Here is a 24,868-nt window from a genome sequence, read left to right as displayed (position 1 = left end):
ACATACAAAAAAAACATACTGTTGAATTGAGAACCTCCTTTTTTTGAAGTCGGTTAAGGTTTTTCACTTCAACAGACTTCAAAAAATCATCTCTTATTACGACTTGCAATATAACTATTTCTTTAAATTTAGACAAATTATTTGCATCATATACATTTACGCCTCTCTCGTAATACTTTGTTATTTTAAATTTGGTAATATTGGGTGGGTAATTTGGTAACTTAGAATAATAACGCATAGAATGATAGTTTCATAAAAAACTAACTGTCACAAGTGAGACAAAAATCAAATTCATGTAGGCGTAAGCAACTTGTATTTACGCTCGTCGGACCGCACACAAATATACAAATAATGATGCCATGGAATAACATTTCCCTCAAAAGTGGGGAAATTGTATCTTGCTTAACTCATTGTTAAATTAGAGGTGCCTACAGATTTGCTCGATTTTGTCGATCGTTACTGTCGATCAGGTGCCTACAGATATGCTCGATTTTGTCGATCGTTACTGTTGATCGACAACGTCAAGTGACAGGAATTTTCAAAAATTTATGTTTGGTAATCCTTATGGAAATGGCATTTATATCTGAATACACGAATGCGGACACGACTTTTCTCATTTCTAAATCCAAGATGGCGGACACGTCTTTTCAAATAAATGCAATATGGGAATCGTTTTCGAGGTATTCGAGGTGCTCATCACTAATATGACATTTATTTCTAAATCCAAGATGGCGGACACGACTTTTGAAATAAATGCAATATGGGTATCATTTTCGAGGTATTTGGGGGTGCACAGCACATGGCACTAATTTCTAAATCCAAAATGGCGGGCACGATTTTTCGAATAATGGCAAGTTGGGTGTCGTTTTCAAGGTATTTGGGGCTGCTCATTCCGAATATAGCACATATTTCTAAATCCAAGATGGCGAAGAATTAGAAGAAGAAGAATTAGAAGTCTTATCCGCCATCTTGTATTCAGATATACATACCATTTCCTTATGGTTTACCAAAAATACAATTTTGAAAATTGTTGTCAACCATCTTGGATGTAGAAATTAATGCTACATTCGTAATAAGCACTCTAAAACTCCTCGAAAACGTCTATAATTCTCAATCGTTACTGTCGATCGACAATGTCTGTAGACAATGTCAAAGCAAATCTGTAGGCACCTTATTAAATACTACCCAATTTTTATTTAACTCATATATGAACAAAAACCTACAAGCGAGTTTAAGTGCGACTATCGAATTTGAATATATAAATAGCCTGATATTATCTGTGGGTATGTTTACATGAAAAGTACACGATAACAATTAAGAACCTGAACCTGAAAGTTATTTATACACGATTTTGGAGAACTGACGATGACTTTTTAGTCAGTGTTAGTTTCCTGATATAATTTTATATAAAAACTTTTGAGTCTGGGCAAGACAATTTTTTTAAATGAGTGTATGATGAACAAGAATAATGATTTTTCACATGAAACTAATGAAGGCAAATACTAAATATATTTCGTAAAAATAGCTAACGTAAATTCCCTACAATGTTGTTGCGGCGGTGTACATTTGTAGAAATTTTGCAACCGTCGTGATATTGCCTATTCTCAAAAAATTACGTAATATAATTATTTTCAAAACAGAATAACAAAATGGGGAGAAAAAACCCGTTACTTTGCAACATTTTCGTATCTTGTTGCAACGTAATTAATTTTCTGTTTTAGTGAATATTTATATAAAAATACAAGTTGAAACGCGTTACTTCCTTGTGGAATGTGATGTTAGTGTCTATTTTATATTTGTCTGATCTATTTTTATACCCAATTACCGCACATTTCGTCATTTTTAGCAAAAATTTTTGAGCTGCTCGCGGTGTAACTTGACCTTGAGCACTGACAGCCCGCTTGCTCGTATAGGCCCATAGGGCGTCCTACAATTTGCCTCACTTAGCGTGTGCGGGCTAGGTTTCTATGCGTTATTATTCTAAGTTTGGTAATAATAAATTTTAATTTTCTTGAGATATCGAATTTTGCATCAACCATTGTTGTTTAATTAATACGAGTAGACGCAAGTTAAGTAAGTAAAATAAATAATAAACTTATCGTAATGCTTATTTAATTATAAATGTTTTGATAAATAATAGTTCTCTAAACTTCGCTAAATAAAGGAGCAATGATAAAAGATTATAAAAAATCTCTAATGCTCACTATCGGGAAATTTGAATTCTGTAGGTTAAAACAAAATATCACCCCGATGCTCGATGGCAAATAAAAATAACTATTGCTTCTCTTTCAAACTACATAAACATACGATCACACAAATGAGATAGGTTATAATATTGACTGCAAACCACACTATCAAAATTTGTAAAATTATGTATTAAGGTTTTAAGTTTAGGCATAAAATGCGTAAAAGAACTCAATTCAAAAGTAAATGCGAGACTCTGAGTCTCGCATAGTCAGTGTTGTTCTTGCCCAAGTCTTGCAGGGTCGCTCTTGGTCTTGCTACAATTAGGCTTGCAATTTTTGCAAGACCAACACCAAGACTGCAAGACTGATTGACTGATTTTGGGCAACACTACCTGGTGGTAAGCTACACGCCTGTCCTTAACAGTTGCACTGCCACTCAGAGCTTTAAATTGCATAGACCTTACAGGCACTGCCACTGCGCCCGTTACACTGAGATATAAGTTGACAAGATCAACTATAGTAGTAGTAGTAGAGCTCCTTGTGAAAGAGTTCGTCCAGTACTAAGGTACTTTACCTTACCTATTTCTGCCGCCAAGCAGTAACGCATAACGCATTACTGTGTTCCGGTTTTGAAGGGTAAGCGTGCTGGTGAAGTTACAGGCACATGGAACCTGTCAATTTGTGTCTCAGGGTGTCGGGCTTAGTGGCAGTGCCCCTCAGAACTGTGCGATTTAAAGCTTTGAGTGGCACTGCAACTGTTATGGACAGACTTATCATTATCCCGTCACTTGATATTATAAAAAAAAGTCCCATGTGCCTGTAATTTCACCAGAATCCGTTCAAAACCGGAACGCAGAAATGCTCAAGTTACTGCTTGGTGTTATTCTGTGTTAGTCTTTAAGGTATGTATTTATGGGTCTGTATAACCTAACCTGATTACAAATAAATAAATATAGCTGCTTGTAAAAGGTTCCCAAAGTGTGAAAAGAAACCGATTGTTGGGATGGTAACTTGTTAAAAGATTTTCACGCACATCCTACGGACTTTGGGATAGTTCCTTTTTTGTGGTGGTCAAGCTCTAGACAGAATTTTTATAAATGTATGAATATAAAAAAAAATGTTATATGAATATTAAACATTGAATTTTCTTGCATTTCAGTTTGAAGGTCAGGAGATATCAATGGATAGTAAAGTGGGCGTTTTTATTACAATGAACCCTGGTTACGCAGGGCGCACAGAATTGCCAGAGTCCGTCAAAGCTCTGTTCCGTCCTGTAGTATGTATTTTGCCCGACTTAGAGATGATTTGTCAGATTTCATTGTTTTCTGACGGCTTCCTTACTGCAAAGGTACACACATCATTGTCGTAATGCGATAACCCTTGAAAAATAATGTACATTGTGATTACACTTCCGTTTGTAGGTATATTTTTACATATTTTGGGTATTACCCATTGGCATATTTGAACTTATAAATAATTAGCCTAAATATATAGCCCTACTACTGGGCACAGGCCTCCTTTCACAATGGGAAGGATTAGGCTGTATGTGTTCATCCGCTCCAAAGTGGATTCACATACATCATTAAATCGGTTTCTTTACGATACTTCCCTTCACCAAAAAATTAATGGTTAATTTCAAATGAAATTTCGCACATAAATTCCGAAAAACTCAGATGCATCACCGTATTCGAACCCACGACCCTTATTATAAATAGTAAGTACTAATATGACTTTCAACTGAATTTCAGGTGTTAGCAAAGAAGATGACAGTTTTATACAAAGTCGCTCGGGAACAACTGTCAAAGCAGTCTCATTACGATTGGGGTCTTCGTGCCCTAACTGCTGTGTTACGAATGGCTGGAACATTGAGGCGAAATTCTACAGATCTCAGTGAGATTATGGTCCTCATGAGAGCCTTGAGGTAAGTATCTAGGGTATTACATCTTTGGTGATGATATCAATGAAGTATAGGTACTTTGTCTTTGTCTACTATAGAACAAGATCCCTCTAAGGTCAAGTAAATTCTTTAAAACGCTGATAGTCTAGCGTGAAAGTGGCGTTAGTGACGGAAAAGATGAGGAGTAATAGCTCAGCGTGGAAAGGACATGTCATGCGGAGGGAAGAATGTGACGAGAAGAGTGTTAGATATGAATGTGGAGGGATATAAGGGGAGAGGAAGACCAACGAAAAGATTAATAGATTGTGTGAAAGATGATATGGATAAGAAAGGTGTAAGTATGGAAATAACGCTGATGGGGGAGAGTGGAAGAAAAAACATGTTGTGCCGACCCCACCTATCGTGGGATAAGGACAGGAAGAAGAAGAAGAAGAAGAGAGTAGCTTTTTTCACACCAGAATCTACTGTTTTCTAACAGAGACATGAATTATCCCAAGTTCGTCTTTGAGGACGTCCCTCTATTCTTGGGGTTAATCAAGGATCTATTTCCTGGCCTCGAATGTCCCCGAGTCGGTTATCCTGACTTCAACGGAGCTGTCGTTAATGTGTTGGAACGAGACGAATACATTGTCCTTGATCATCAGGTAAGTTACATTTCGGTATTTTTTGGCAATACGTGTATTTGTGAGATTCGTTAGATTGTTGAATGTACACCATGATTAATTCCAGGTGGACAAAGTAGTTCAAATGTACGAGACAATGATGACAAGACACAGTACCATGCTTGTCGGGCCAACAGGTGGTGGAAAAACTGTCATTATTACAACTTTAGTGAAGGCACAATCTGATTTGGGCTTGCCGACTAAACTTACCGTTTTGAACCCTAAGGTTATTTTCGTTACCATAAAGTACTTTATTATTGAAACAAAGATCGAACGGGATAGAATATTGAGTCGGATTTCTATTTTCTAAAACATTGAACATGAAATATTTAATATTACCACAGTGTTGCTCTTTCAGGCGTGCTCAGTCATAGAGCTCTATGGTATTTTGGACCCTGTTACAAGAGATTGGACTGATGGTTTATACTCTAGAATTTTTAGAGAGATGAACAGGTAAAGACATGTGTCAATTATGTTGTGAGAAGTTGATTATTTTTAACTGCCTCTGTGGCCGAATGGTTACCATGCCGGACTGCCACGCAGAGGTCCCAGGTTCGATTCCCGGGCCGAGAGAAATAGTTGTATGGCCTACAATTATTTCTCTCGTGAGTTTGGGTGTAATTTGTGATTGTCTATGTGTGTGTGTCCATGGCACCCGCGACACAGGGTTTCCCTAGTGCGGGGCTATGTTGAGTGTGTGCGTTATTATTTATTATTTATTATTATTATTATTATAGGGACTGCACAAATTCAGAAGATTTTTCTATTCACAGACCTGCAGCGGAGAACGAGCGTCGTTACTCTTTATTTGATGGAGATGTTGATGCTCTTTGGATTGAGAACATGAACTCGGTGATGGATGATAATAAACTTCTGACCTTGGCTAACGGGGAGAGAATCAGACTGGCGTCATACTGTGCTCTTCTGTTTGAAGTAGGTGATTTGAATTACGCTTCGCCAGCCACTGTGTCTAGAGCTGGAATGGTCTTCGTCGACCCGAAAAATTTGGGATATCAACCTTATTGGGACAGGTAAGTATTCTTACTTCACATCAATATCACAAATACAGTGTAAACCAAACATGGATTATATGATTAAATTACTTATGCTCTCCAGTGAGTATTTTAAGAGGATTGTGAAGCAACGGCATCATGTTTTGTATTTTTCCCTTTACTTTGGGACCTAACCGCGTAACAACGGTATGAATATTTTTTTCTCACCATATCAGGAAGTATGCGTTCTATTTCTATCAGTGAGTCTTAACTTGTAGCTTAAGAAAGTTTGTATGGAGAACCAATAAAAGTTTACCATTATAAAAACTTGTCTAATACAGTGGGCAACTTGAAGTACTTTCTACGCTGACGAAGTCGCGGGCACCAACTAGCCATCGAGATACTGATACGGGAGTCAGACGAATCATAGGGTCAGCATCGCGGTCAGAGGTGTTAAGCACCACCGGGTCTCACTATTCCTCTTTGGCTATCGATAAGGGAGTTAGCCCTTTATCATATGTGACAATCTCCCCACGAATTCCGTCACCCGCCATCGTCAAAAAGTAGTTTCTGACATTGCATATCTCGCGGTTGTTCGTGGTTTTGACACTTAATAGGCCTCCACCTCCACACTTCATTCAATGCATTCAGTGAGAGGTCATCGTCGTGTGGGCTCGTGTATTCAGAGCTTCTAATGCCGTTTGCGTATATCCGAGTACGCCAAATGTGCACATTAGAACAGGCATGACCTAGGAATTATAAAGGTCGGATCTTATTAACGCCTGATAAATAGCTGGTTAGCACATTTTTCAGGCGCCTATAAAAAACCTTGCACACACCCTGTTTCACGTCTGCTTCCTTCACAACGATGGTCAGTGACATGTTCAGATACCGGTATGTTTCAGTCTCGGAGAGTACCCGCAAACGGTTGGTGCCAAAATTAATGCCATAGGAATGTACGACACGTCCCCTGTCGACATGGACCACCGCACACTTATCGATCCCAAGCTCGATCCTAACGGAACTACTGAAATCGTTGGTGATTATCAGTTGCTCCGTCAACCTGTTAGCTGTGGGCCGTATAGCTTGAGATCATCCATGTAGAGAAGGCGAGGCATTTGCGGCCCACCTCTCCGAGACTGAAAGCCTTTTCCCGACCTCTCTAAAATAGTACTCAAAGGGTTCAGGGTCAGGCAAAACCACAGTGGACTCAGACAATTGCCTTGGAAAATACCTCGCCTTATTTCTATTCGGTCATCCGAATTCGGCATCTGCCGACTGTCTAGACTCAGGATTATTCTCCAATGCCCCATGCCCGAAGTATCGAACTGCACGACCCGAACGCTCTAGAGCCATGTTTGGGGCACCGAGGCGAATGCTTTCCTGAGAAATTCCAACGGTTGCGTTTGACAAGTTGGCCAGCGACCGCGTCGGTGAGGAGCAGCTCCTTAATACCGCGGCTATCGCCCGTACATCCATTTTGATCTCCTGACATCACACTGTTATCAACAATGTGCTGAGTTATCTTGGAGCTCAAAATGGACGTTAAAGTCTTGTATATTGTACAAAGACAAGTTATGGGGCGATATTGTGACGGATCCACGGTAGCATCGCTTTTTGGAGCTAAATGAGTGACCTCAGTAGTTAAAAAGTTTGGGAGCGTCCCACTCTTAAGGGCACTTTGGAGCTGACGAAGGAGAGTAGCGTGACAGCACCAGAACTCCTTCAACTAATAATGGTGCAGCCCGTCCGGTCCCGGACTTTTCCAGTTCGGAGGTATATGGACCGCTACCACTACATTCTCTTCGGATATGCTCATCGTTCATAGGCGCAATGGTTGCACACGCATCCTCGACCGCTTCGAACCATGGGCTCTCTTCACGATCGACGGGCTGCGACTAAAGCCATCGCCAAATGGCGACCACTTCTGCTTTGTGCGGACGCTCACCCATCAAAACCACATCAGGATATATAAAACTTCTTTTGGTCACTCATGAAGAGATGGTTCTGTTCATACCTCTTCACCCTTACGGAATATCGCCGAATCCACTTGCCCCAAGTAGCTATCTTCGGTTTCAAATCATCGATGCGCTCTGTGAGTTTTCGTGCAAATTACAGTAAGTCTACAAAAATGTTCTCACCGGGGAATACTTGTCAGACAAAGCGCACCACACTCGGCCTAATCTGAAGCTGGTCAGTTTGCCGATGATGACCCTGGTTCATGCTATACGACCTTCAATCCGCTTCATCCTGGCTGGCTTAGTATTAGTCCTAGGAGTAGTATCACGGAAGAAAGAAAATAATGGAAATGGCATCAAGCAACATTTGTATCAAAACCGGTGTCGCCACACGCACACATAACATAAACGTAATCTTACATTAGCACTAAGATAACATAATTTTGATTGATTATAAATTATCAAACGAAAATAGACAATAATAAAAAAGTTTTGGTAAAAAAATTATTGCTATAATTAGGATTAACCACGGAGTATATTGAAACGGCATTTAAAGCAATTTATTCGAGAACTAGCGTAGCTGACTTTTACACGCACACATTTGTTATCAAATACGCATAAGGTTTTACTACATGCCAATATTAATTGATATTAGCCAACTGGTGGTGACGGATTGAGAGTAGACTGGCTGGGTGATCGAGCTAGTCTGCCATGGCTGGGGACCCGCATACTGCCACGTCCAACCCCAGCTCTTGTCGCGCCCCGGCGATTACCCCTGGGAAGCGGCCCTATTCGCTCATTGTGATCATTGTCCTCCATCATTTATGATGAGCAATTTTCCACCCGGGGCTTTCAGTCACTTTCCCCGATGTGACCGTTTTTTACCCTATTTAGCGCTGAGACCAGTTCATTGACACGATTCTATACATAAATGAACTCAAGCGTTGACTGTTTGCATTGCTGGAACGGTAAAGTGACATGATATTCACTGCGCCGTTCCAGCAGTGAGAGATGAGGTCGTCACTCGTCGCATCCCTATGCTATATTATTATTAGTATTATTTTCTACTTTGTCAGCCTTTGTTTGGCTGTTTTGCACCTCATTTACGGACCGAAATGAATGAAATGAATTTAATTATTATTATTATTTATAATTGCACCATTTGCTCCCGAGTTTCCGATCACGGGGGATAATATAACTGTAAGTATTACATTGTGATCGCGTGCCTACTAGAAAGCGCCAGGCTATTGATTGCATTCGGGCACAACATGGGCTAGCGTTGGCGCTATGATTCAACTTTGTTACTTATGATTAAGACTTTCATCCCAAGGTTTAAGTAGGTACGCCCCGAAATTAGATGACTATACCTCTAAAATTATAATAATTTTTGGTGTTCTAAAAACAGTCTTGATTGCGCTTGTCATAAGAGTTGTTGATTGATTGATTGTAATTGATAAGTTTTATCGCTTTCGAGGAAATTTTAAATTTTTATCTAAAATGAAACAAGGATTTTGATGCTAAAACTTTATTTCATCTCTGAACTAATCTGATATAATGTATACAATGTGAGTAAATTTTAAAGAATTGTCTACATTGAGCTGATAATGATCATATTGCACTGTTAATACAATAGTGTATTATTCAAGAAGGGGACTTTCTCAGAATCCATGAAAAGGAATTGCTCACTTCCCGCAAAAAATCACTAACATTTATGTATGATATAGTTTATTATCAGCGATCGGTATTTATGAGCAATTTTTGCACATTTTCTGACATGTATAAGTAGTGAATAGGTAGGTTTGGGCGCGCGTTTAGTATGCAAATCTATAGAAGATAGGTCTAGTAATACATCTGTATTAATTCCAAGACTGGATCGACTAAGACTTTGTAACTATGGGGCACTAAAGGTATGGTCCCATACAAAAAAAAACACATTTTGTTTTTTCCTACTAAACTATTACATTTATGGCAAAATGCGATATGACAATATTTAATTAGGACAATAGGATCTCTCGATTGGCATTTTCTTTGGAGAGTTATCGTGAAAAAAAACCAATATCCGCAATATCGCTCATCCGACCCATTGTGTCGCAAAGTTAAGATAAATATAGTGTTCCTGCCTGTCCCCAATTACGTCAATTTTTAATGTACTTAAGTGATTCCCCGAATCCCGAACAGGTCCAGGAACTAAAAAATATTGTCTAAGGCATTCTCCATTTTCTGTCTGTTCCTATAAGTTTAGGTAGAAAAACTGTACCTATTCCGATCTCTGTTTATTATAGACACTGAAACAATTTCTCTAATATATTTAAAATTGAAATGGAAATAATAATTTAATATTTTTGAATAAGGATTATTCTGGCCAAAAGTAGTTCACATAAAGTGTGTCTCATTTTGAATTAAGTGGATATCTTTTGATTATTTCGTAGAATATTCGAACAACGGTTTTTTTGACATGTGGAGAATCAAATTTTACGGTCAGTAATGGTATAATATTAAATTTCACTATTTTGAGTTACAACACTATTGTAATAGCGTGCGATATGTGCAATTATTTTATTCAACATTCAACAAATGAAGGACTTATGAAATTTTGATTTTATATAATTTGCTACAAAATAATAATTCTATTTCCGTATTTATCTATTGAATTTGACGATTATTGTCAACAAACACAAGCTCAATTAAGATCGAACAATAAAAAAATTTCTAAACTAGGCACAAAATTTTTGAAGCGCATAGATATTTCTAATTCGATGGTACGAAATGCTCTTGAAATGCTTTGTACGCATGCGCAAGCGCGCGAGCACATTCGGCTTTCAACATTTGAAGAACTTTATTGACTTGATTTTTGCTGCTTTCTGGATTCTCAGCTAATGCATGCAGTCGAACCATAATATTCTCGTCGAATTCATCAATATTTTCGGCTTTTTTCAGCAGTTTCTTTATCTCTTTATTGTATCTACCGGGAGAGCCACCTCCTGCGGATTCTTTATAGACAAAGAGCCTCTCAGTAAGCTCCCAAAACTCGAGTATTCTAATACCATTTTGGAATCCGCACTTCTGCATGAAACAGCTAAACAATCTTCTCCCTCTCTCGTCGTTAAGGACCCTTTCCACTGAGTCCGTGTAGAGGTCAAGTTCGGTCCTCGAGACCCTGGTCCCGTCACAGGCGATAAAGCACATTTTAATTTTATTAGCACTTGCTTGACTTGTTCAAAGTAAAAACGATCGTGTGTAACGAACGATGTGTGTAATCTACAGCTTGGGCCTTCACCGAGTGTGCTGCTTTGAGATAAGTTAGGTTTCACGTGCTGTGGCTGCCATTTTGTCTTTTTGTTTTCGTAGAAAATTAAATTATTATCTCTTATTATTTCTCTTATCTCATTTAGCATGTACTTTATTTTGGCAATGCTGCTAAATTGGAATGAGGTTGGATGCGAATGTAACGACGACAAAACGGTGCGATCCATGAAACATCATCATGCTAGGCCACCTGGTTACGTTCACGAACAGGTTGCACAGTATCGATTAAACGAGTCGCAGGCCTAATCAAGGTGGTCAGTACTCCAAGAGAAGAGACACGTTGAAGTCGATCGCATCACGATGAAGTATCTGTAAAAGTCGACGTAGCCCGTACCAACCGTTCGCGCTGCTACTGAGATACGGCTGAGGAACAAAGCACAGCCGTGACTAGCGTCACCGTACCAGCGACGTCTTTTAGTCCGTCGAGAGTTGTTACCACAGTAGTTACTTACGGGAAGTTCTGTGATTTGGCGCGAGGAAGCTCTAAGTTTGGTTTAGGCCATAGTCCATAATACTGGTCGAGGACTACTTAGACAGTTTAACTTTTAACTCTAATTATAAGGTTAGTCGTTTTGAGCCGTTGTCATTGCCAGCCAAGCCATTGTTTAGTGCTAAACAAAATATTTAAATCAATGTGCACTAATTAGCCTGATGTACATTAGTAGGAACATGAGGATATATTTATCCTTTTGGTCCTACCTACAGAAGCATAAGGACATATCAGTCCTCGTCACCCTACCAGCGGGTATACTCAGTAGAAGCATGAGGAAACGTCATGATTTTGCTTTGCAAAAGATTATCTTAAAGATTATATTATATTATGTGTAGCTGCTAAGGTTAAGTTTCACAGCGACAAAATTAGACAATCGATAAGTAAATCTAAAACTACTTGGAGCATAATAAATAAAGAGCCAGGCAGGGTTAAACTACACGATAGAGATATAGTTTTAGAATTAGACAGCAAACTTACAAAATGTAAAGGTAAAGTAGCTCAAACTTTTGAATCGTTCTTTTCGGAAATTGCTGTGAACACTACAAAATCATTAAATTCCTCCCCTTCACTTGCTATTGATCTCCTAAAGGAAAATGTTAACGTTTGTGGCAGTTTATTTAATTTTCGTCATATTAATCCACAAGACATCATAAAAGCTTTTAAGTCAATACATGTTAAAAAAACTGAAGATCTCTGGGGCATATCAACTAAAGTTATAGACTCAGTTATTAATCTCATTTCCCCACAGTTAGCTGTAGCTTTCAATAGGTGCGTTGACGAAGGTGTTTTTCCCGATTTAATGAAATACAGCAAGGTTATTCCCTTATTCAAAAGCGGTAGGAAAGTTGATCCTAGCAACTATAGGCCCATTTCAATTTTACCAGCTTTAAGTAAAATATTCGAAAAGGTTATGCTAACTTAATTACTGTCCTATTTCGGTAGGAATCATATTTTTCATAGTGAACAATACGGGTTTACTAGTGGTAGATCGACTAGCGATGCGGGGGTAGCGTTACTAAAACCCATCTTTGATGCTTGGGAAAGGTCCCAGAACTCTATTGGTGTTTTTTGTGACCTCTCAAAGGCATTTGATTGCGTTGATCATATTACTCTTATTAGGAAGCTGGAACATTACGGTGTAAATGGCAAGGCGTCGAAACTTGTCTCGTCATATCTCAACGGTAGAATTCAGAAAGTAGACATAAATGGAGTGACTTCTTTGGGTTCTCCAGTAAAAATGTTTGTTCCGCAGGGCTCAATACTTGGATCTTTCTTATTTCTGATTTATATTAATGATCTGCCACTCTTTGTTAAGGACCATTGCGAAATAATGTTGTTTGCTGATGACACATCCTTGATTTTTAAAACAGACAGATGACATTAACTATGACCGTATTAATGATACCCTCTCTAAGGTAGTTTATTGGTTTAATGCTAACAATTTATTGCTTAATGCCAAGAAGACAAAATGTGTTGAATTTGAATTACCTAACGTAAAATCGACTAGTCCAAGCATAGAAATAAACGGAGAAAAGTTAGACTTTGTTAATAAAGCAGTCTTCTTGGATACCTTAGATAGTAAACTTCAATGGTTTCCACATATATCGTTCCTGGCCAGCAGATTACGCTCCGCTGCATACGCAGTCCGCAGAATACGTGAGCTTACCGATGTTAGTACTGCTAGACTAGTTTACTTTAGTTACTTCCATAGTATAATGTCCTACGGGATTCTCATGTGGGGTAAAGCGGCAGATATTCAAACCATATTTGTATTGCAAAAACGAGCGATTCGTTCTGTGTACCATCTAGGATCTCGGGTATCTCTCAGAGAAAAGTTTAAGGAGACTGGTATCATGACTGTGGCATCACAGTACATTTACTCAAATATTTTATATGCCCGTAAAAATATACATAATTTCAATAAGAAAGAAGATATCCATAATATTAACCTTAGAGCTAAGTCCAAACTCATGGTACCACGATTTCGTTTAACCAAGGTAAACAACTCTTTTATGGGGAACTGTATACGTTTTTACAATAAGATCCCGGAGCATATATTAAGTTTATCATTTTCAGTTTAAAAACTACATTAAAAATATTTTGATCGACAAATCATATTACAAAATTGAAGACTACGTGTTAGATAAAGATGTATGGAAAGATGACATGGCTCCAGAATCCACACAAATTTGATTCAAAGTGTATTCCATAGCATTTATCTAAGTTTATTTGAAAAGAGCAATCCCTAGAGTTTCTTGCTCGTTCTTCTCAGTGAGGTCAGCGTAGTGAACGAGCAGTAGCTTAAATGTGACGTTTTCAAGTGTAAATTTATTTTACCTATGGAATAAATAATCTTTGACTTTGACTTTGACTTTGACTTCGAGTTTGACTTTGACTTTGACTTATCAGGCAACGCTTAGAACTCAGCAAGATACTTTGCCTATTATATAGTTTTTTTTGCATTTGGAGGGAATGGTAAAAGAAATTGTCTGTTTTCTCTTGTGAACAAAGTTACGGATAATACGTTAAGATTGTTAAATTAGTGCAAAAATAGTTTAAAAATGTACTAGCTTAATCAGTGTTAAATATTGCGTATAGTGGTGTCTCAAAACTCTACGAGAAGCCAAAAGCTGGGTTTTGCCCAGTTTGTAACAACTGAATGAAATGTAGGTATGTATTTTCAAAAATCGGATTTTTTTTTGTGAAATGAGCATTCTATTCAAAAGTTTACAACATTTTTAGTTACTATGGTTGCAAATTTTATTGTTCTAATTTGACGATGACCGGTATCGGAACAATTCTCAAGTAACAAACAAGAAACAAACTTCAAACATGTAAAAAGTTGAATGAAGAGAGCGTAAAAAAATATTTATGTATTTGAACAGAATTAAATTTAAATTATGTTCAGTCGATGGCAGATCAATCTACCTAACAATGAAAAATTTATTCAATTGATAATGAACTGTATGGGTTTGACTTTAAGTTGAATATCCGCTGAGAAAATTTTACATTTTGGAATAAATTGTTTTCTGTATGTTAGCGCGGTATGGAGAATTGAATAAAATTTATATGGCATTGGATAAAAAGATGTGTGGAGAGCACGTGTAAAAATTTGTCATATTCTACAAAATAAGTTAATTTGATGAATGTTACTTAGTTTTGTTAACCTCTATGGGCACTATCACTGCCTGAAGTATTATTTTGTCTATTTGTTACATCCTGTATAGGTAACGTTTATATAGTCCAATATAAGAGTACCTATTATAATATACTTATTAATAATAATAATAATATACCTAACCTCACAACCGCAAATCCGTGCGAAGACAAACCAGGTGTTTGGTTAAGTTCCGAGCGCCTCTGAACTAATTTTATTCTTTGAAACACCAGCAGCTTTTTACAAGATCTCGGTCACTCAAAGAGCGATGTCAAAGATGCCGCACCGTCTTATAAAAAAGCGGTGTCTTTTTTGGCAAATTAACTAGTGTTGTGCATACATACATATGTACATGTGTGCCGTCTTATACGTTAGAAAATAAAGTTATATATTTTAACTAATGTCATTATAAATTGTAGAAATTGTTAAAATAAATAATCTCAGCACAGAGTACTAAAAAAACCGACCTCCAAAGTACGTGGAATTACATATAATTACCAAGTTTTATTGAAATCGGTTACCGGAAAGTGCGCAAAATCCGGATTCATCCCCTAGTTCGCCACTATACGGGATTTGACACAGGAGATAATAACAATCGGTTCTTACTACCCAAAGTATATTGAGAGAGAAAAACGCCTTGAATTGAAGAATAGCAAAATCAATCATTAAAATAATTGCTCTTATACTAAAATTTAGGCGCTATTTATAATATAATATATATGGATCTTCATGCGTGAACAGCCACCCTTACATATGGATAATTTTCTTGAAAATTAAATGAGACCATTATGGAGGTACCCTCTTTCCAACAAAAAAAGAATCATGAAAATTAGTTTACAAATACCGGAGTTATCGCGTAACATACAAACAAAAAAAACATACAGTCGAATTGAGAATTTCCTCCTTTTTTGAAGTCGATAAAACATCTTTATAAAAGCCGAATCCATCTCTTATTATTTATCTCTTATTACGAATTACAATATACATATTTGCTTAAGTAACTAAAATAAATAATAAAGTAAACGTTACATTTAGGTACTTAATTACAAATCTTTTGAATTTCTCTGAACTTCGCAAAATAAAGGTGCAATAATAAAAGATCATTAACGTTGACTATCTGGAAATTGTTATTGTATGGGTTAATAAATAAGGTTAATGTTTCAATTAGTAATTTTATGATAATCTTTGTAGGTTTACAATTTTAGGAATAAAATGCGTAAAAATACTCAATTCAAAGTAAATGCGAGGCCGCAAGAGTCTTGGAGACTCAGTTTTATTCTTGCCCAAGTCTTGCAGGGTCGGTGGTCGGCGGTCTTGCTACAATTAGATCGTTTTGGTCTTGGAACCAAACCAAAACCAAAACTGATTTTGGGCAACACTAAATAGTATATTTGTAAAATTTATTATTTAAAATGTATACTGAATATTAATAAGTAATCTATTACTCCTTTTAATGATTACGAATCATGTTATTGTCGTTTGTATAATTAATTTGTTTATCATACTTTTTAAATTTAACTTGAATATCATGCTTTACTAAATACTAAGTACCATATTTGGTCACGTATTTCACATTTGAACGTGCCAATTGTGGTTACTAAGTATCTTGGCGATCCTTGGGATTTTTTTTATAATATCAATTAACGGGACGAACAAGTGTGCGCCTGGTGGTAAACGACAGGCCTTTCCATAACAGTTACAGTGCCACTCAGAGCTTTAGATTGCAAAGATCTGAGGGGCACTGCCACTGCGTATGTCACATTGAGACTTATGTTGACAGGTCCCATGTACCTGTAATTTCCCCCTTACCCTTCCAAACCGGAACGCAGTAATGTTCACATTACTGCTTGGCGGCAGAAATAAATAAGATGACAGTACGTCACTGAACAAGGAGCTACTGCTACTTGAATCATGTAGCTCTTATCATTTATAATTAGCTTAACTTTCACCGTCATATAGCTCTCCATTCCGGGCATGTAAAGGTGGGTATCCATTACGTTCGCGATCTCTAATAGAGACATTACGCGCATCACTACAAGAAAACCGAGTGCTCCATTAGATTTGCGCATCGACTCTGTTCCGCTCCACATTTTTCATTTGAACATAGAGCGAACGTGTCGCCCCAGAATTAGTAGCTGGAGAGCGGCTTATATTTTAATTGATTATATTGTTCACGAGCTAAATATTCTCATCGGACTATGTCATAGCGATAAATTCGCGGTAATTTAAAAAATCTTAGCGGAGCGCGAAGCCCGAAAACCTCTTGCGTTCGCGTTGCTTTGTGTTTGCGCAAAAACCGCCGCGAAGCGCTAACCGCGGAGCGTGTAACGTTGCATGGGAACGTATCCACTAATGGAGCAGTTGCAGATGCGCGGAGCACAATTGGTGCGCGAACGTAATGGATACCCACCTTTATAAACAATGACAAACATATTAAGGCTGCGGTAGAGGAGAGGCTGCCGATATTACTTTACTTTGTTGCAATCCCGTGTGCTCCTCCTGTACCTCGCTGGTACCTCAGCGGTAAATATAGTTCTAATAAAATAAAATATAGTCGTACGAGATTGTTAGTTAAAATCAAAATAATCTTATTTCATATGTAAGCATTATTACATTTGAAATCGTCACATTGGTTAGACGCTACCGCTCATTCTTAAGGCAGATTCCCCTGAGAAGAATTACCAAGAAATTCAGGGGTTGCTCTTTGTAAATAACATTTTTACGCATTAAACATTTATAATATTTTGGTTCTCAATCGTCAGAGATTGACACTACCTCCACGAGATAAACAGGTTACTTACTACCAGGGATTTTTGTCATCCAAGTACGCAGAACTTGTATAATAACCTTTAGTATAAAGTTTTTGTTTCACTATAGTTTTAAACCTCGTGAAAGGCAAATTTTGTATATCAACCGGAATCTTGTTATAGAAGCGTATACATTGCCTCTTAAATGAATTTGTGAAGACGACTATCAGGAACAGCTGTATAATAGTTTATTTTTATTCCTCGTATTAATGTTACGTCTGTCACTATTTTTCATAAAGAAATTTATATTCCTCTTAACATAAACTACATTTTCATAAATGTACTGTGACGCTAGTGTAAGAATGTAGTAAATGACCCTAAAAACGTTTTTCTATTGCGAATGGCGACTTCACAATCCTCTTAATGGTAACAACCTTCGTTTAAGTAAGTTTATAGATAACAACGAAGAAGATTTTTAGAAGTGTGTCATTGTATTTTGCGAATTGCACCTAAATCTTATTATTATCCAGATGGCTTTTGAGTCGTAACAACATAGAGGAGCGAGAACAAATGAGTGAATTGTTTGAGCATTACGTGCCCGGTGCTATTAATTACATCGTCTTCGGGCTCTTTGGGCTGCAGCAACAGACTCCACTGAAAACTATTGTGCCACAGACGCCGTTGAACTTGGTAAGCTTATCGTAATAAGGTTACATCTATGTTAAGACCAGTGGTCGTATATTCGGACGCTTTTATATCTAAGAGCCTATATACACGGCGTAGTTTATACGCCGACAGGACTCGCGTTTCATGAACACGCGCATAAATTTTAGTTTTGTTTCTTAATTTCAGTTATGAATTATTATTGAAAGGATATTCATTGTTTTTTTGTGAAATTACTTCACTAGAAAAAATTCATTCGATCCGGTCGGATTCGAACCGACATTTTCTAGTAAACCGTGTCGGGCGCTATGCCAACCAAGCCACGGAACGACGGGTGACGAAATACTTTCATAGATTTCTCATAGATAGTGCTACAGCTAAAAAGTCGTTGAAAACCAAATACAAAGATCCGACAAAAGGTACGGTATGCTAGAAGAAGTCGGTTCGAATCCGGCCGGATCTAAGGATTTTTTTTTTGTAAATGTTTGATCTTTGTATTAATAACAAAGGAATTTCTGTTACTTTTTGGAATGAAGTAACTACATGAAATTCTAAGTGTTATAAGCTTATAAGCTTTTTGCTTGAATCGACTCAAATGCGTAAACGCGATACAGACGAGCTTCGAACGCACTTCTCACGCGCGTCTGTATCGCGTCTGAACAGCGTTTACGAGTGTCACCTGCGTGTCGTCGGCGCTTATGAATACGCCGTGTGCATAGGCTCTCAAGTTCATTTTTCCTGTGAATATGGAAACGCCTTCTTAAAAAACTGCCATGTCGGAATGGCGTGACATGTCACAAGTTTTATAAATTTTGGATCACTCTTAATATTAAAGGTCTGACGATGACTATGAATATGATAACCGGATTTCAGTACTGTGAACGGCTAATAATGTCAAAAATTAATCTTAAATTACGTTGCGTTAATTACAAAACTCCAAATTTTTTTTCTTGATGTCCAAAGTTTTTACAGCAAATTTCAATGTTACATAAAATTTCAAATAACATATTAAATATTCATTTTCCTACAATTTCGTCTATCCCAATGTTGCGGAAGCTTTACTAGGTATACAAAAGTGTGGTTATATATATATAGGCATGCTTTGAAAGCCGTGTTAGGGCGCATTTATCCGATACGCCCTAAACTCACCCCACGCTGCTGCCGCGCGGTTGATGAGCAGAGTCCGCGTTGCTGCTGCTCAGGGCCCGCGTGCGTCTCACTGTAATGTCAAAATACGCTCTATTCCTTTAGCTTTTACGTTTTAACTTAAATGAGCGTGCCGGGCACTTGGGCGAGTCTGGCTTCAATTTGGTCTACGCGGCGACCGCGCGGTTGTATTATTCAGAGAAATTTAAATGATGTCGCCTAGTAAATAGAATTCAGATTCGTCATTAATGTACATGAAGGTGTAGTAATTGGGCGGTCGCCACGCGGCGACCGCGCGGAATCTTTCGCCTCTTGTAACTGGGTGCTAATAGTTTGACTTACCACCTTTTAAGCAGAGAGTCGTGGGTTCGAATCCGGGCCTCTGCTCGGAGTTTACGTGAGAAATTTAATTTGAAGTTTACCATGAACTTTCCGATGAAGGAAAACATCGTGACAAAACTTGCGCGTCGAAGAAGGTTCACAGCCCTCGGAAAACGTCTGAAGTCCCTAACCCGCAATGGGCCAGTGTGGCGGACTATGGCCCCAAACGCTCGCGTGAGAGGAGACCCGTGCCCTGCGGTGGGGCATATAAATGGGTTGATGATGTATACAAAAGCATATATATAGCATAATATATATATATATATAAGCATATATGTATACAAAAGCGTTTCTCATGTTAGATTCCACCTCACGGAATTGAAGGTAAATAAGTAACCGATTATCCAACTACTGCTGTAATGCTTGCTAAATTACAAGCATGATGGAATTATTTGACATAATGTAATCTTAATACATATAATCTTGATAAAAAAAAAACTAATGTTACAGGTGATGCAACTATGTTACATGATTAGTGGACTAATGCCAAACCAGGAAGATATTAACGAGCAAATTGATAAAACGGTTGTTGAATGCGTTTTCATGGTGGTAAGTTCATTAGAGTATCAAAAAAAAACGAACGCGTGATCGAAATATCACTTGCAAGGCTAAAAAGACCGTATTGGCAGAATTATAATATGAATAATTGACAATTCATATTGTGAATTTTCAAACAAAACAAAAATACATTCATCTATTTGACAGTTGCTAGATTTCAGTGTATTTTACCATTATCCAAATCAAGACAGTGACATTGGTGCTGGCACTGTCGCGTCATTGTTAAACTTACTAGTAGTGGCTTTCTTTACCGGTGTATCATCGACCAGAATCATTGGGTAATTCGTGACGTACCCGTCGAATTCCATATGACCATCGTCGATAATTGGTCTAATTGTGGAGGTCTACATAGAACACTGTGAAATAGATGAATTGTATTTTTTGTTTTGTTTGAAATTTCATAATATGAATTGTCAATTACCTAATCATAATTATGATTCTGTCAATGCGGCCTTTTTAGGCTCTAGATCTTAAGTGACAATGTGGCCAACTATGTTAACAGTGATTTTCAGGTAAGTTTCTTGTACTCAATTTTGGAGACAATTTCTTTTTATGTAAATATTTATATATACATCATGAAGCATTATTTACTATTCCAGTGTGGTAACCTGGAACCTTATGTTTAATTTTTCCAACAAATTTGTGAATTACAATAATATTAACATTTATGTACGTGGAACGTTACAAATTATACATCCATAAATTTTACTGCACGTCACTATTAACAACAATGTACAGCAATTAGCTCCTTGAACGCAGTTATGAATGACTACAAATCTTGATGAGCGGCCAAACGTCAAAACGGCCATCATAGCGTGCCGGTACTTTAGTGAAGGAATTTCACAACAAACAACTGAATGTGAAACATTCTGACATTCAATAACCTTAGTTAGTCTAATTGGTATTTCAATATTTTATTTTACCATCCACAACATCGCTTGGCTAATGGAAAACCAGTTTATCTACTTCTTCACTCAATAGTGTAAATTACTTGGTTGATTATTTGCAGAAAAGTAATTTTTTTTATCTTAAATCGTTGGTGTTTCCGTTGCAGAGTTTAATATTACATTTATCCTAGTTAATCAGACCATTTCCACCTTAGAGCATAGGTACAACACAGGAGATTGTATAAGCATTAGTGCTCAAACAAAACTTACAGCTATTCGAGCGATACTGTGGAAATTAAGTTAGGTGTATGTGCCTACAAATGTATGATTATAACCCTGTATTTATCGATTGCTACTGTTACTTACTGTTAACTATACATGAAATTGAGCAAATCTGTTCGCTGACAAATCTACTTGGTCATCAAAACACAACACATCCTATAACGATCGTCAAAACTGGAGAGCAAAAAAAAAAGGTGTGCACGCCTTAAAACATCCAAACGTAATCATTTTTCTAATAAATTATCTCTATTATTTATTCCTTATACAATTTACATTACTGTTTTTTGTTGTCCTTTAAATTCGTCTCACTTTCAATTAGAGTTTTAATTTTTAAGTTATTAAATGTCACGATGTTTTTACTACCATGATTTTTTTTTATAATTACGTAAAAAAGATCGAAACGCTAAGAAAAATTCATTCGATTCGGCGGGATTCGAACCAGTAACCTCAGGCAATCCGTGGCAGATGCACTGCTAATTAAGCTATGCAATGAACCAGCAGGTCTTACGAATCTTTCTATGTGTTTGTTGCAAATCTTTGCTTTTAGTTTTTAACGAGACTGAATTGGCAGAGCAACTGACACAGATTGCCTGAGGTTACTGGTTCGAATCCAGCCGGATCAAATGAATGTTTTCTAGCATTTCGAGTTTTGTCAAATGTGCGGATGTTCTAAGCACTCTGAACGCATACAGACGTTTTAGTAACAGCAGAACTCCTTGTGAAAGAGTTCGTCAAGGAGGGGTTCGTCAAGTACTGCCACCTTACCTATTTGTGCCGCCAAGCAGTACAGTACATTACCATTACTGTGTTCCGGTTTTAAAGGGTAAGAGTGCTGGTGAAATTACAGGCACTTGGGACTTGTCAACTTATGTCTCAGGGTGACGGGCGCTGTGGCAGTGCTCCACAGATCTTTGCGATTTAAAGCTCTGAGTGGCACTGCAACTGTTATGGACAGGCGTGTAGCTTATCATCAGGTGCACGACTTGTTGTCTATTATAAACTTGTCTATATTTCACAGTCAATGTACAACAGCCTCGGTGCTTCAATTATCGACGATGGTCGTATGGATTTCGACGTGTACGTCAAGAAGGCCTGCCCCATGATGCTGGTCGATGATACACCGGAAAAGAAAGCCACTACTAGTAAGTTTAACAATGACGCGACCATGCCAGCACCAACGTCACTGTCGTTGATAATGATAAAATACACTGAAATTTAGCAACAACATACGTCGTACTGCTCAGTACGGACCTCCTTCGCATAACCGATAGACACCGTGAACCATCGACTATATTACCAGAAATAGACTCGAAATAAGACCCATCCATCCTTGGCAACACATCAGGCAAATGGGCGTTTTAATCACTTTTAAATATCAGCTCGCGTTTGCGCTGAAATTACAACTTTGAAAGCTGAAATAGTACAGCGCCAACAAGTGACCTATGTGTACGTCTCCTTATATTCAAAAATTTTCTGTATTTATTATAATAAACATAATATCTCTAACAGTAGGGGGCTGTATCATTCGGTGATGTGAGACAAACATCAAAATATCTAATTACAATACAAACAGAATCACATTTAATACGTAATTAAATTTCAATTTTTTAAATTTTCGCCGATTATAGCAATGCTCAAGTTAAACTGGTCTATTTAAAGTGAAACAATTGGCAACACCCGTCAATTGTGTCGAATTCGGGCTGGCCAATCGGAGCGCAGTTGTCACCGTAATGAATTTGGCAGAATAATTTTCAAACAAATTAAAAGACATTTCGTCTCTATTACTGGTTATACACTCGATGCCGAGAACGAAAGAAAGAAAATACTTTTATTATTTACTTACCACAAAGAACACCACAAAATAAAAAAAATAAACAATACAAAAGAAAAACAAAAGTAAATCAAAACATTGATGAAATGAGCCCAGGAACAATATCAAACGCGAAATTGCCAAGCAAAGTCATATGAACGTGATTAAATTCCATTCTTAAATGTAACATAATGCACCTGGAATAAATTTTTAAGTTCGATGTCTTAATTGTTCCGTGTTATATTGAAATAGAAAATTGTTATGTGAAAAGTCTGTAAGTACAATAATCTGACAACTGCTTTGTATCCACAGAGCTGTTCCCGGTAGGTTTTCCTACTCTATATGATTATTGCTTGGAGCTGTCGACGAAGTGTTGGGAGGCGTGGGAGTGGCTGGTGCCGGAATATGTTCACGATAGAGACAAGAAGTTTTCTGCGATCCTGGTACCGACAGTCGACACCTTACGGATGACATGGCTTATCAAAATTATGGAAAGCGTAAGTTCGAGAAAGACATGTAATGTACTTATGGTCGGAAAAAGGTGTTCCACATAATTATATAGATACATGTATAGACACAGCTACTAGGAGCGACATAAAAAATTCCGGAAATGGCTTTACTGCATCGTAGGACAAACTACTGACCTAGGAAGTCGAAATTGGATTTTAAAGTAATTCTAATAGTGCCATTTAAAAAACGTAGTAGATAACTGACAGCCTAGTTGCCGTTCCGTCAATGTACCGTCAATATACGGGCCGCGGTGCGGTGTCTAAAGCTAGGGAGGGGCAGAGAGTGACCATTCTCGTTGTTTTTTTATTTTCTGCTTTGGTGAAAGGTCATCGTCGTTGTTTTCGATTGTCATAACACAAGTACTTTAGTTACTTAATTTGGGACCGGGGCAGCGTGTATGACATTGTCTATTATTGATTTATTTATTTATGTGGGAAATTTAATTTAAAATCATTATGAGCTTTTCCCGTGAACTAAAGCACCAACCCTCTCATTGTGGGAGGAGGCTGTGTGCAGCAGTGGGACTATATAATAGGCTAACTATTATTATCAACTTTTTTTGCATAAAAAATAAAATAAAACATAAAAATTTATTAATTGCTTTTAAACGTTCATGTTTATTTCAATTTTAATTTAATAATGTTTAGACTTAGTGCCTACTAACATAATTTTTAAGAATAAAATTGTTACTAACACATATGGACTAAATAGTTGTCTGAAATAAATATATTATTATTATTATTATATTATATTATAAAACACTTACAAAGTTTTAATTCGTATTTACAGGTTGAGAGGCCCGTATTACTTGTAGGTGAAACGGGTACATCTAAAACAGCTATTATCTCCAATTTCTTGCGTGAATTGTCACCAGATAAATATGTAAGTTTCGTATTTTACTTTTAAAATAATCATTAGAAGAGCGGAAGAATTACAGAAGGTGTATATTCATGACATAGTGATTGGGTAGTGTGCAGCGTACTTACCTATTTAAATTATACCGGATCTTTTTTTTTTCGGATCGCTTTAGGAACACCGCTGCTGAGGTTGTCATTGGTTTTTATGACGATGAAATTAGTTTTATTTATACTAAGTGACGGGAATGACAAGTCGTGCGCCTGGTGGTAAGCGACACGCTTTCACTTAATTTTTTTTAGTTGCAGTGCTTTCAGAGCTTTAAATCATAAACATTTGTGTGACACTGCCACTGCGCCTGTTACCCAGAGACACAAG

General features: G+C 37.4%; 1 protein-coding gene across 1 annotated transcript in view; it reads left to right on the top strand.

Annotated features, from left to right (window-relative positions):
* LOC113230933 (dynein heavy chain 10, axonemal) overlaps positions 1-24,868 on the top strand; it is a 125,012-nt gene that overhangs the window by 49,430 nt on the left and 50,714 nt on the right. Inside the window, exons 40-50 of the mRNA XM_026465042.1 lie at positions 3,346-3,534; positions 3,935-4,107; positions 4,562-4,727; positions 4,813-4,971; positions 5,104-5,198; positions 5,519-5,776; positions 17,929-18,088; positions 20,039-20,137; positions 22,334-22,457; positions 23,438-23,622; positions 24,425-24,517. Of these exons, the coding sequence (XP_026320827.1) occupies positions 3,346-3,534; positions 3,935-4,107; positions 4,562-4,727; positions 4,813-4,971; positions 5,104-5,198; positions 5,519-5,776; positions 17,929-18,088; positions 20,039-20,137; positions 22,334-22,457; positions 23,438-23,622; positions 24,425-24,517 (1,701 nt within the window). The remainder of the gene's footprint in view (positions 1-3,345; positions 3,535-3,934; positions 4,108-4,561; positions 4,728-4,812; positions 4,972-5,103; positions 5,199-5,518; positions 5,777-17,928; positions 18,089-20,038; positions 20,138-22,333; positions 22,458-23,437; positions 23,623-24,424; positions 24,518-24,868) is intronic.

This window comes from Hyposmocoma kahamanoa, unplaced genomic scaffold (genome assembly GCF_003589595.1).
Source record: "Hyposmocoma kahamanoa isolate Upper Pololo Valley unplaced genomic scaffold, ASM358959v1 64, whole genome shotgun sequence".
NCBI lineage: Eukaryota > Metazoa > Arthropoda > Insecta > Lepidoptera > Cosmopterigidae > Hyposmocoma > Hyposmocoma kahamanoa.
The sequence above is the reverse complement of the archived record's forward strand: the minus strand, read 5'-3'. Positions and strand labels throughout refer to the sequence as shown.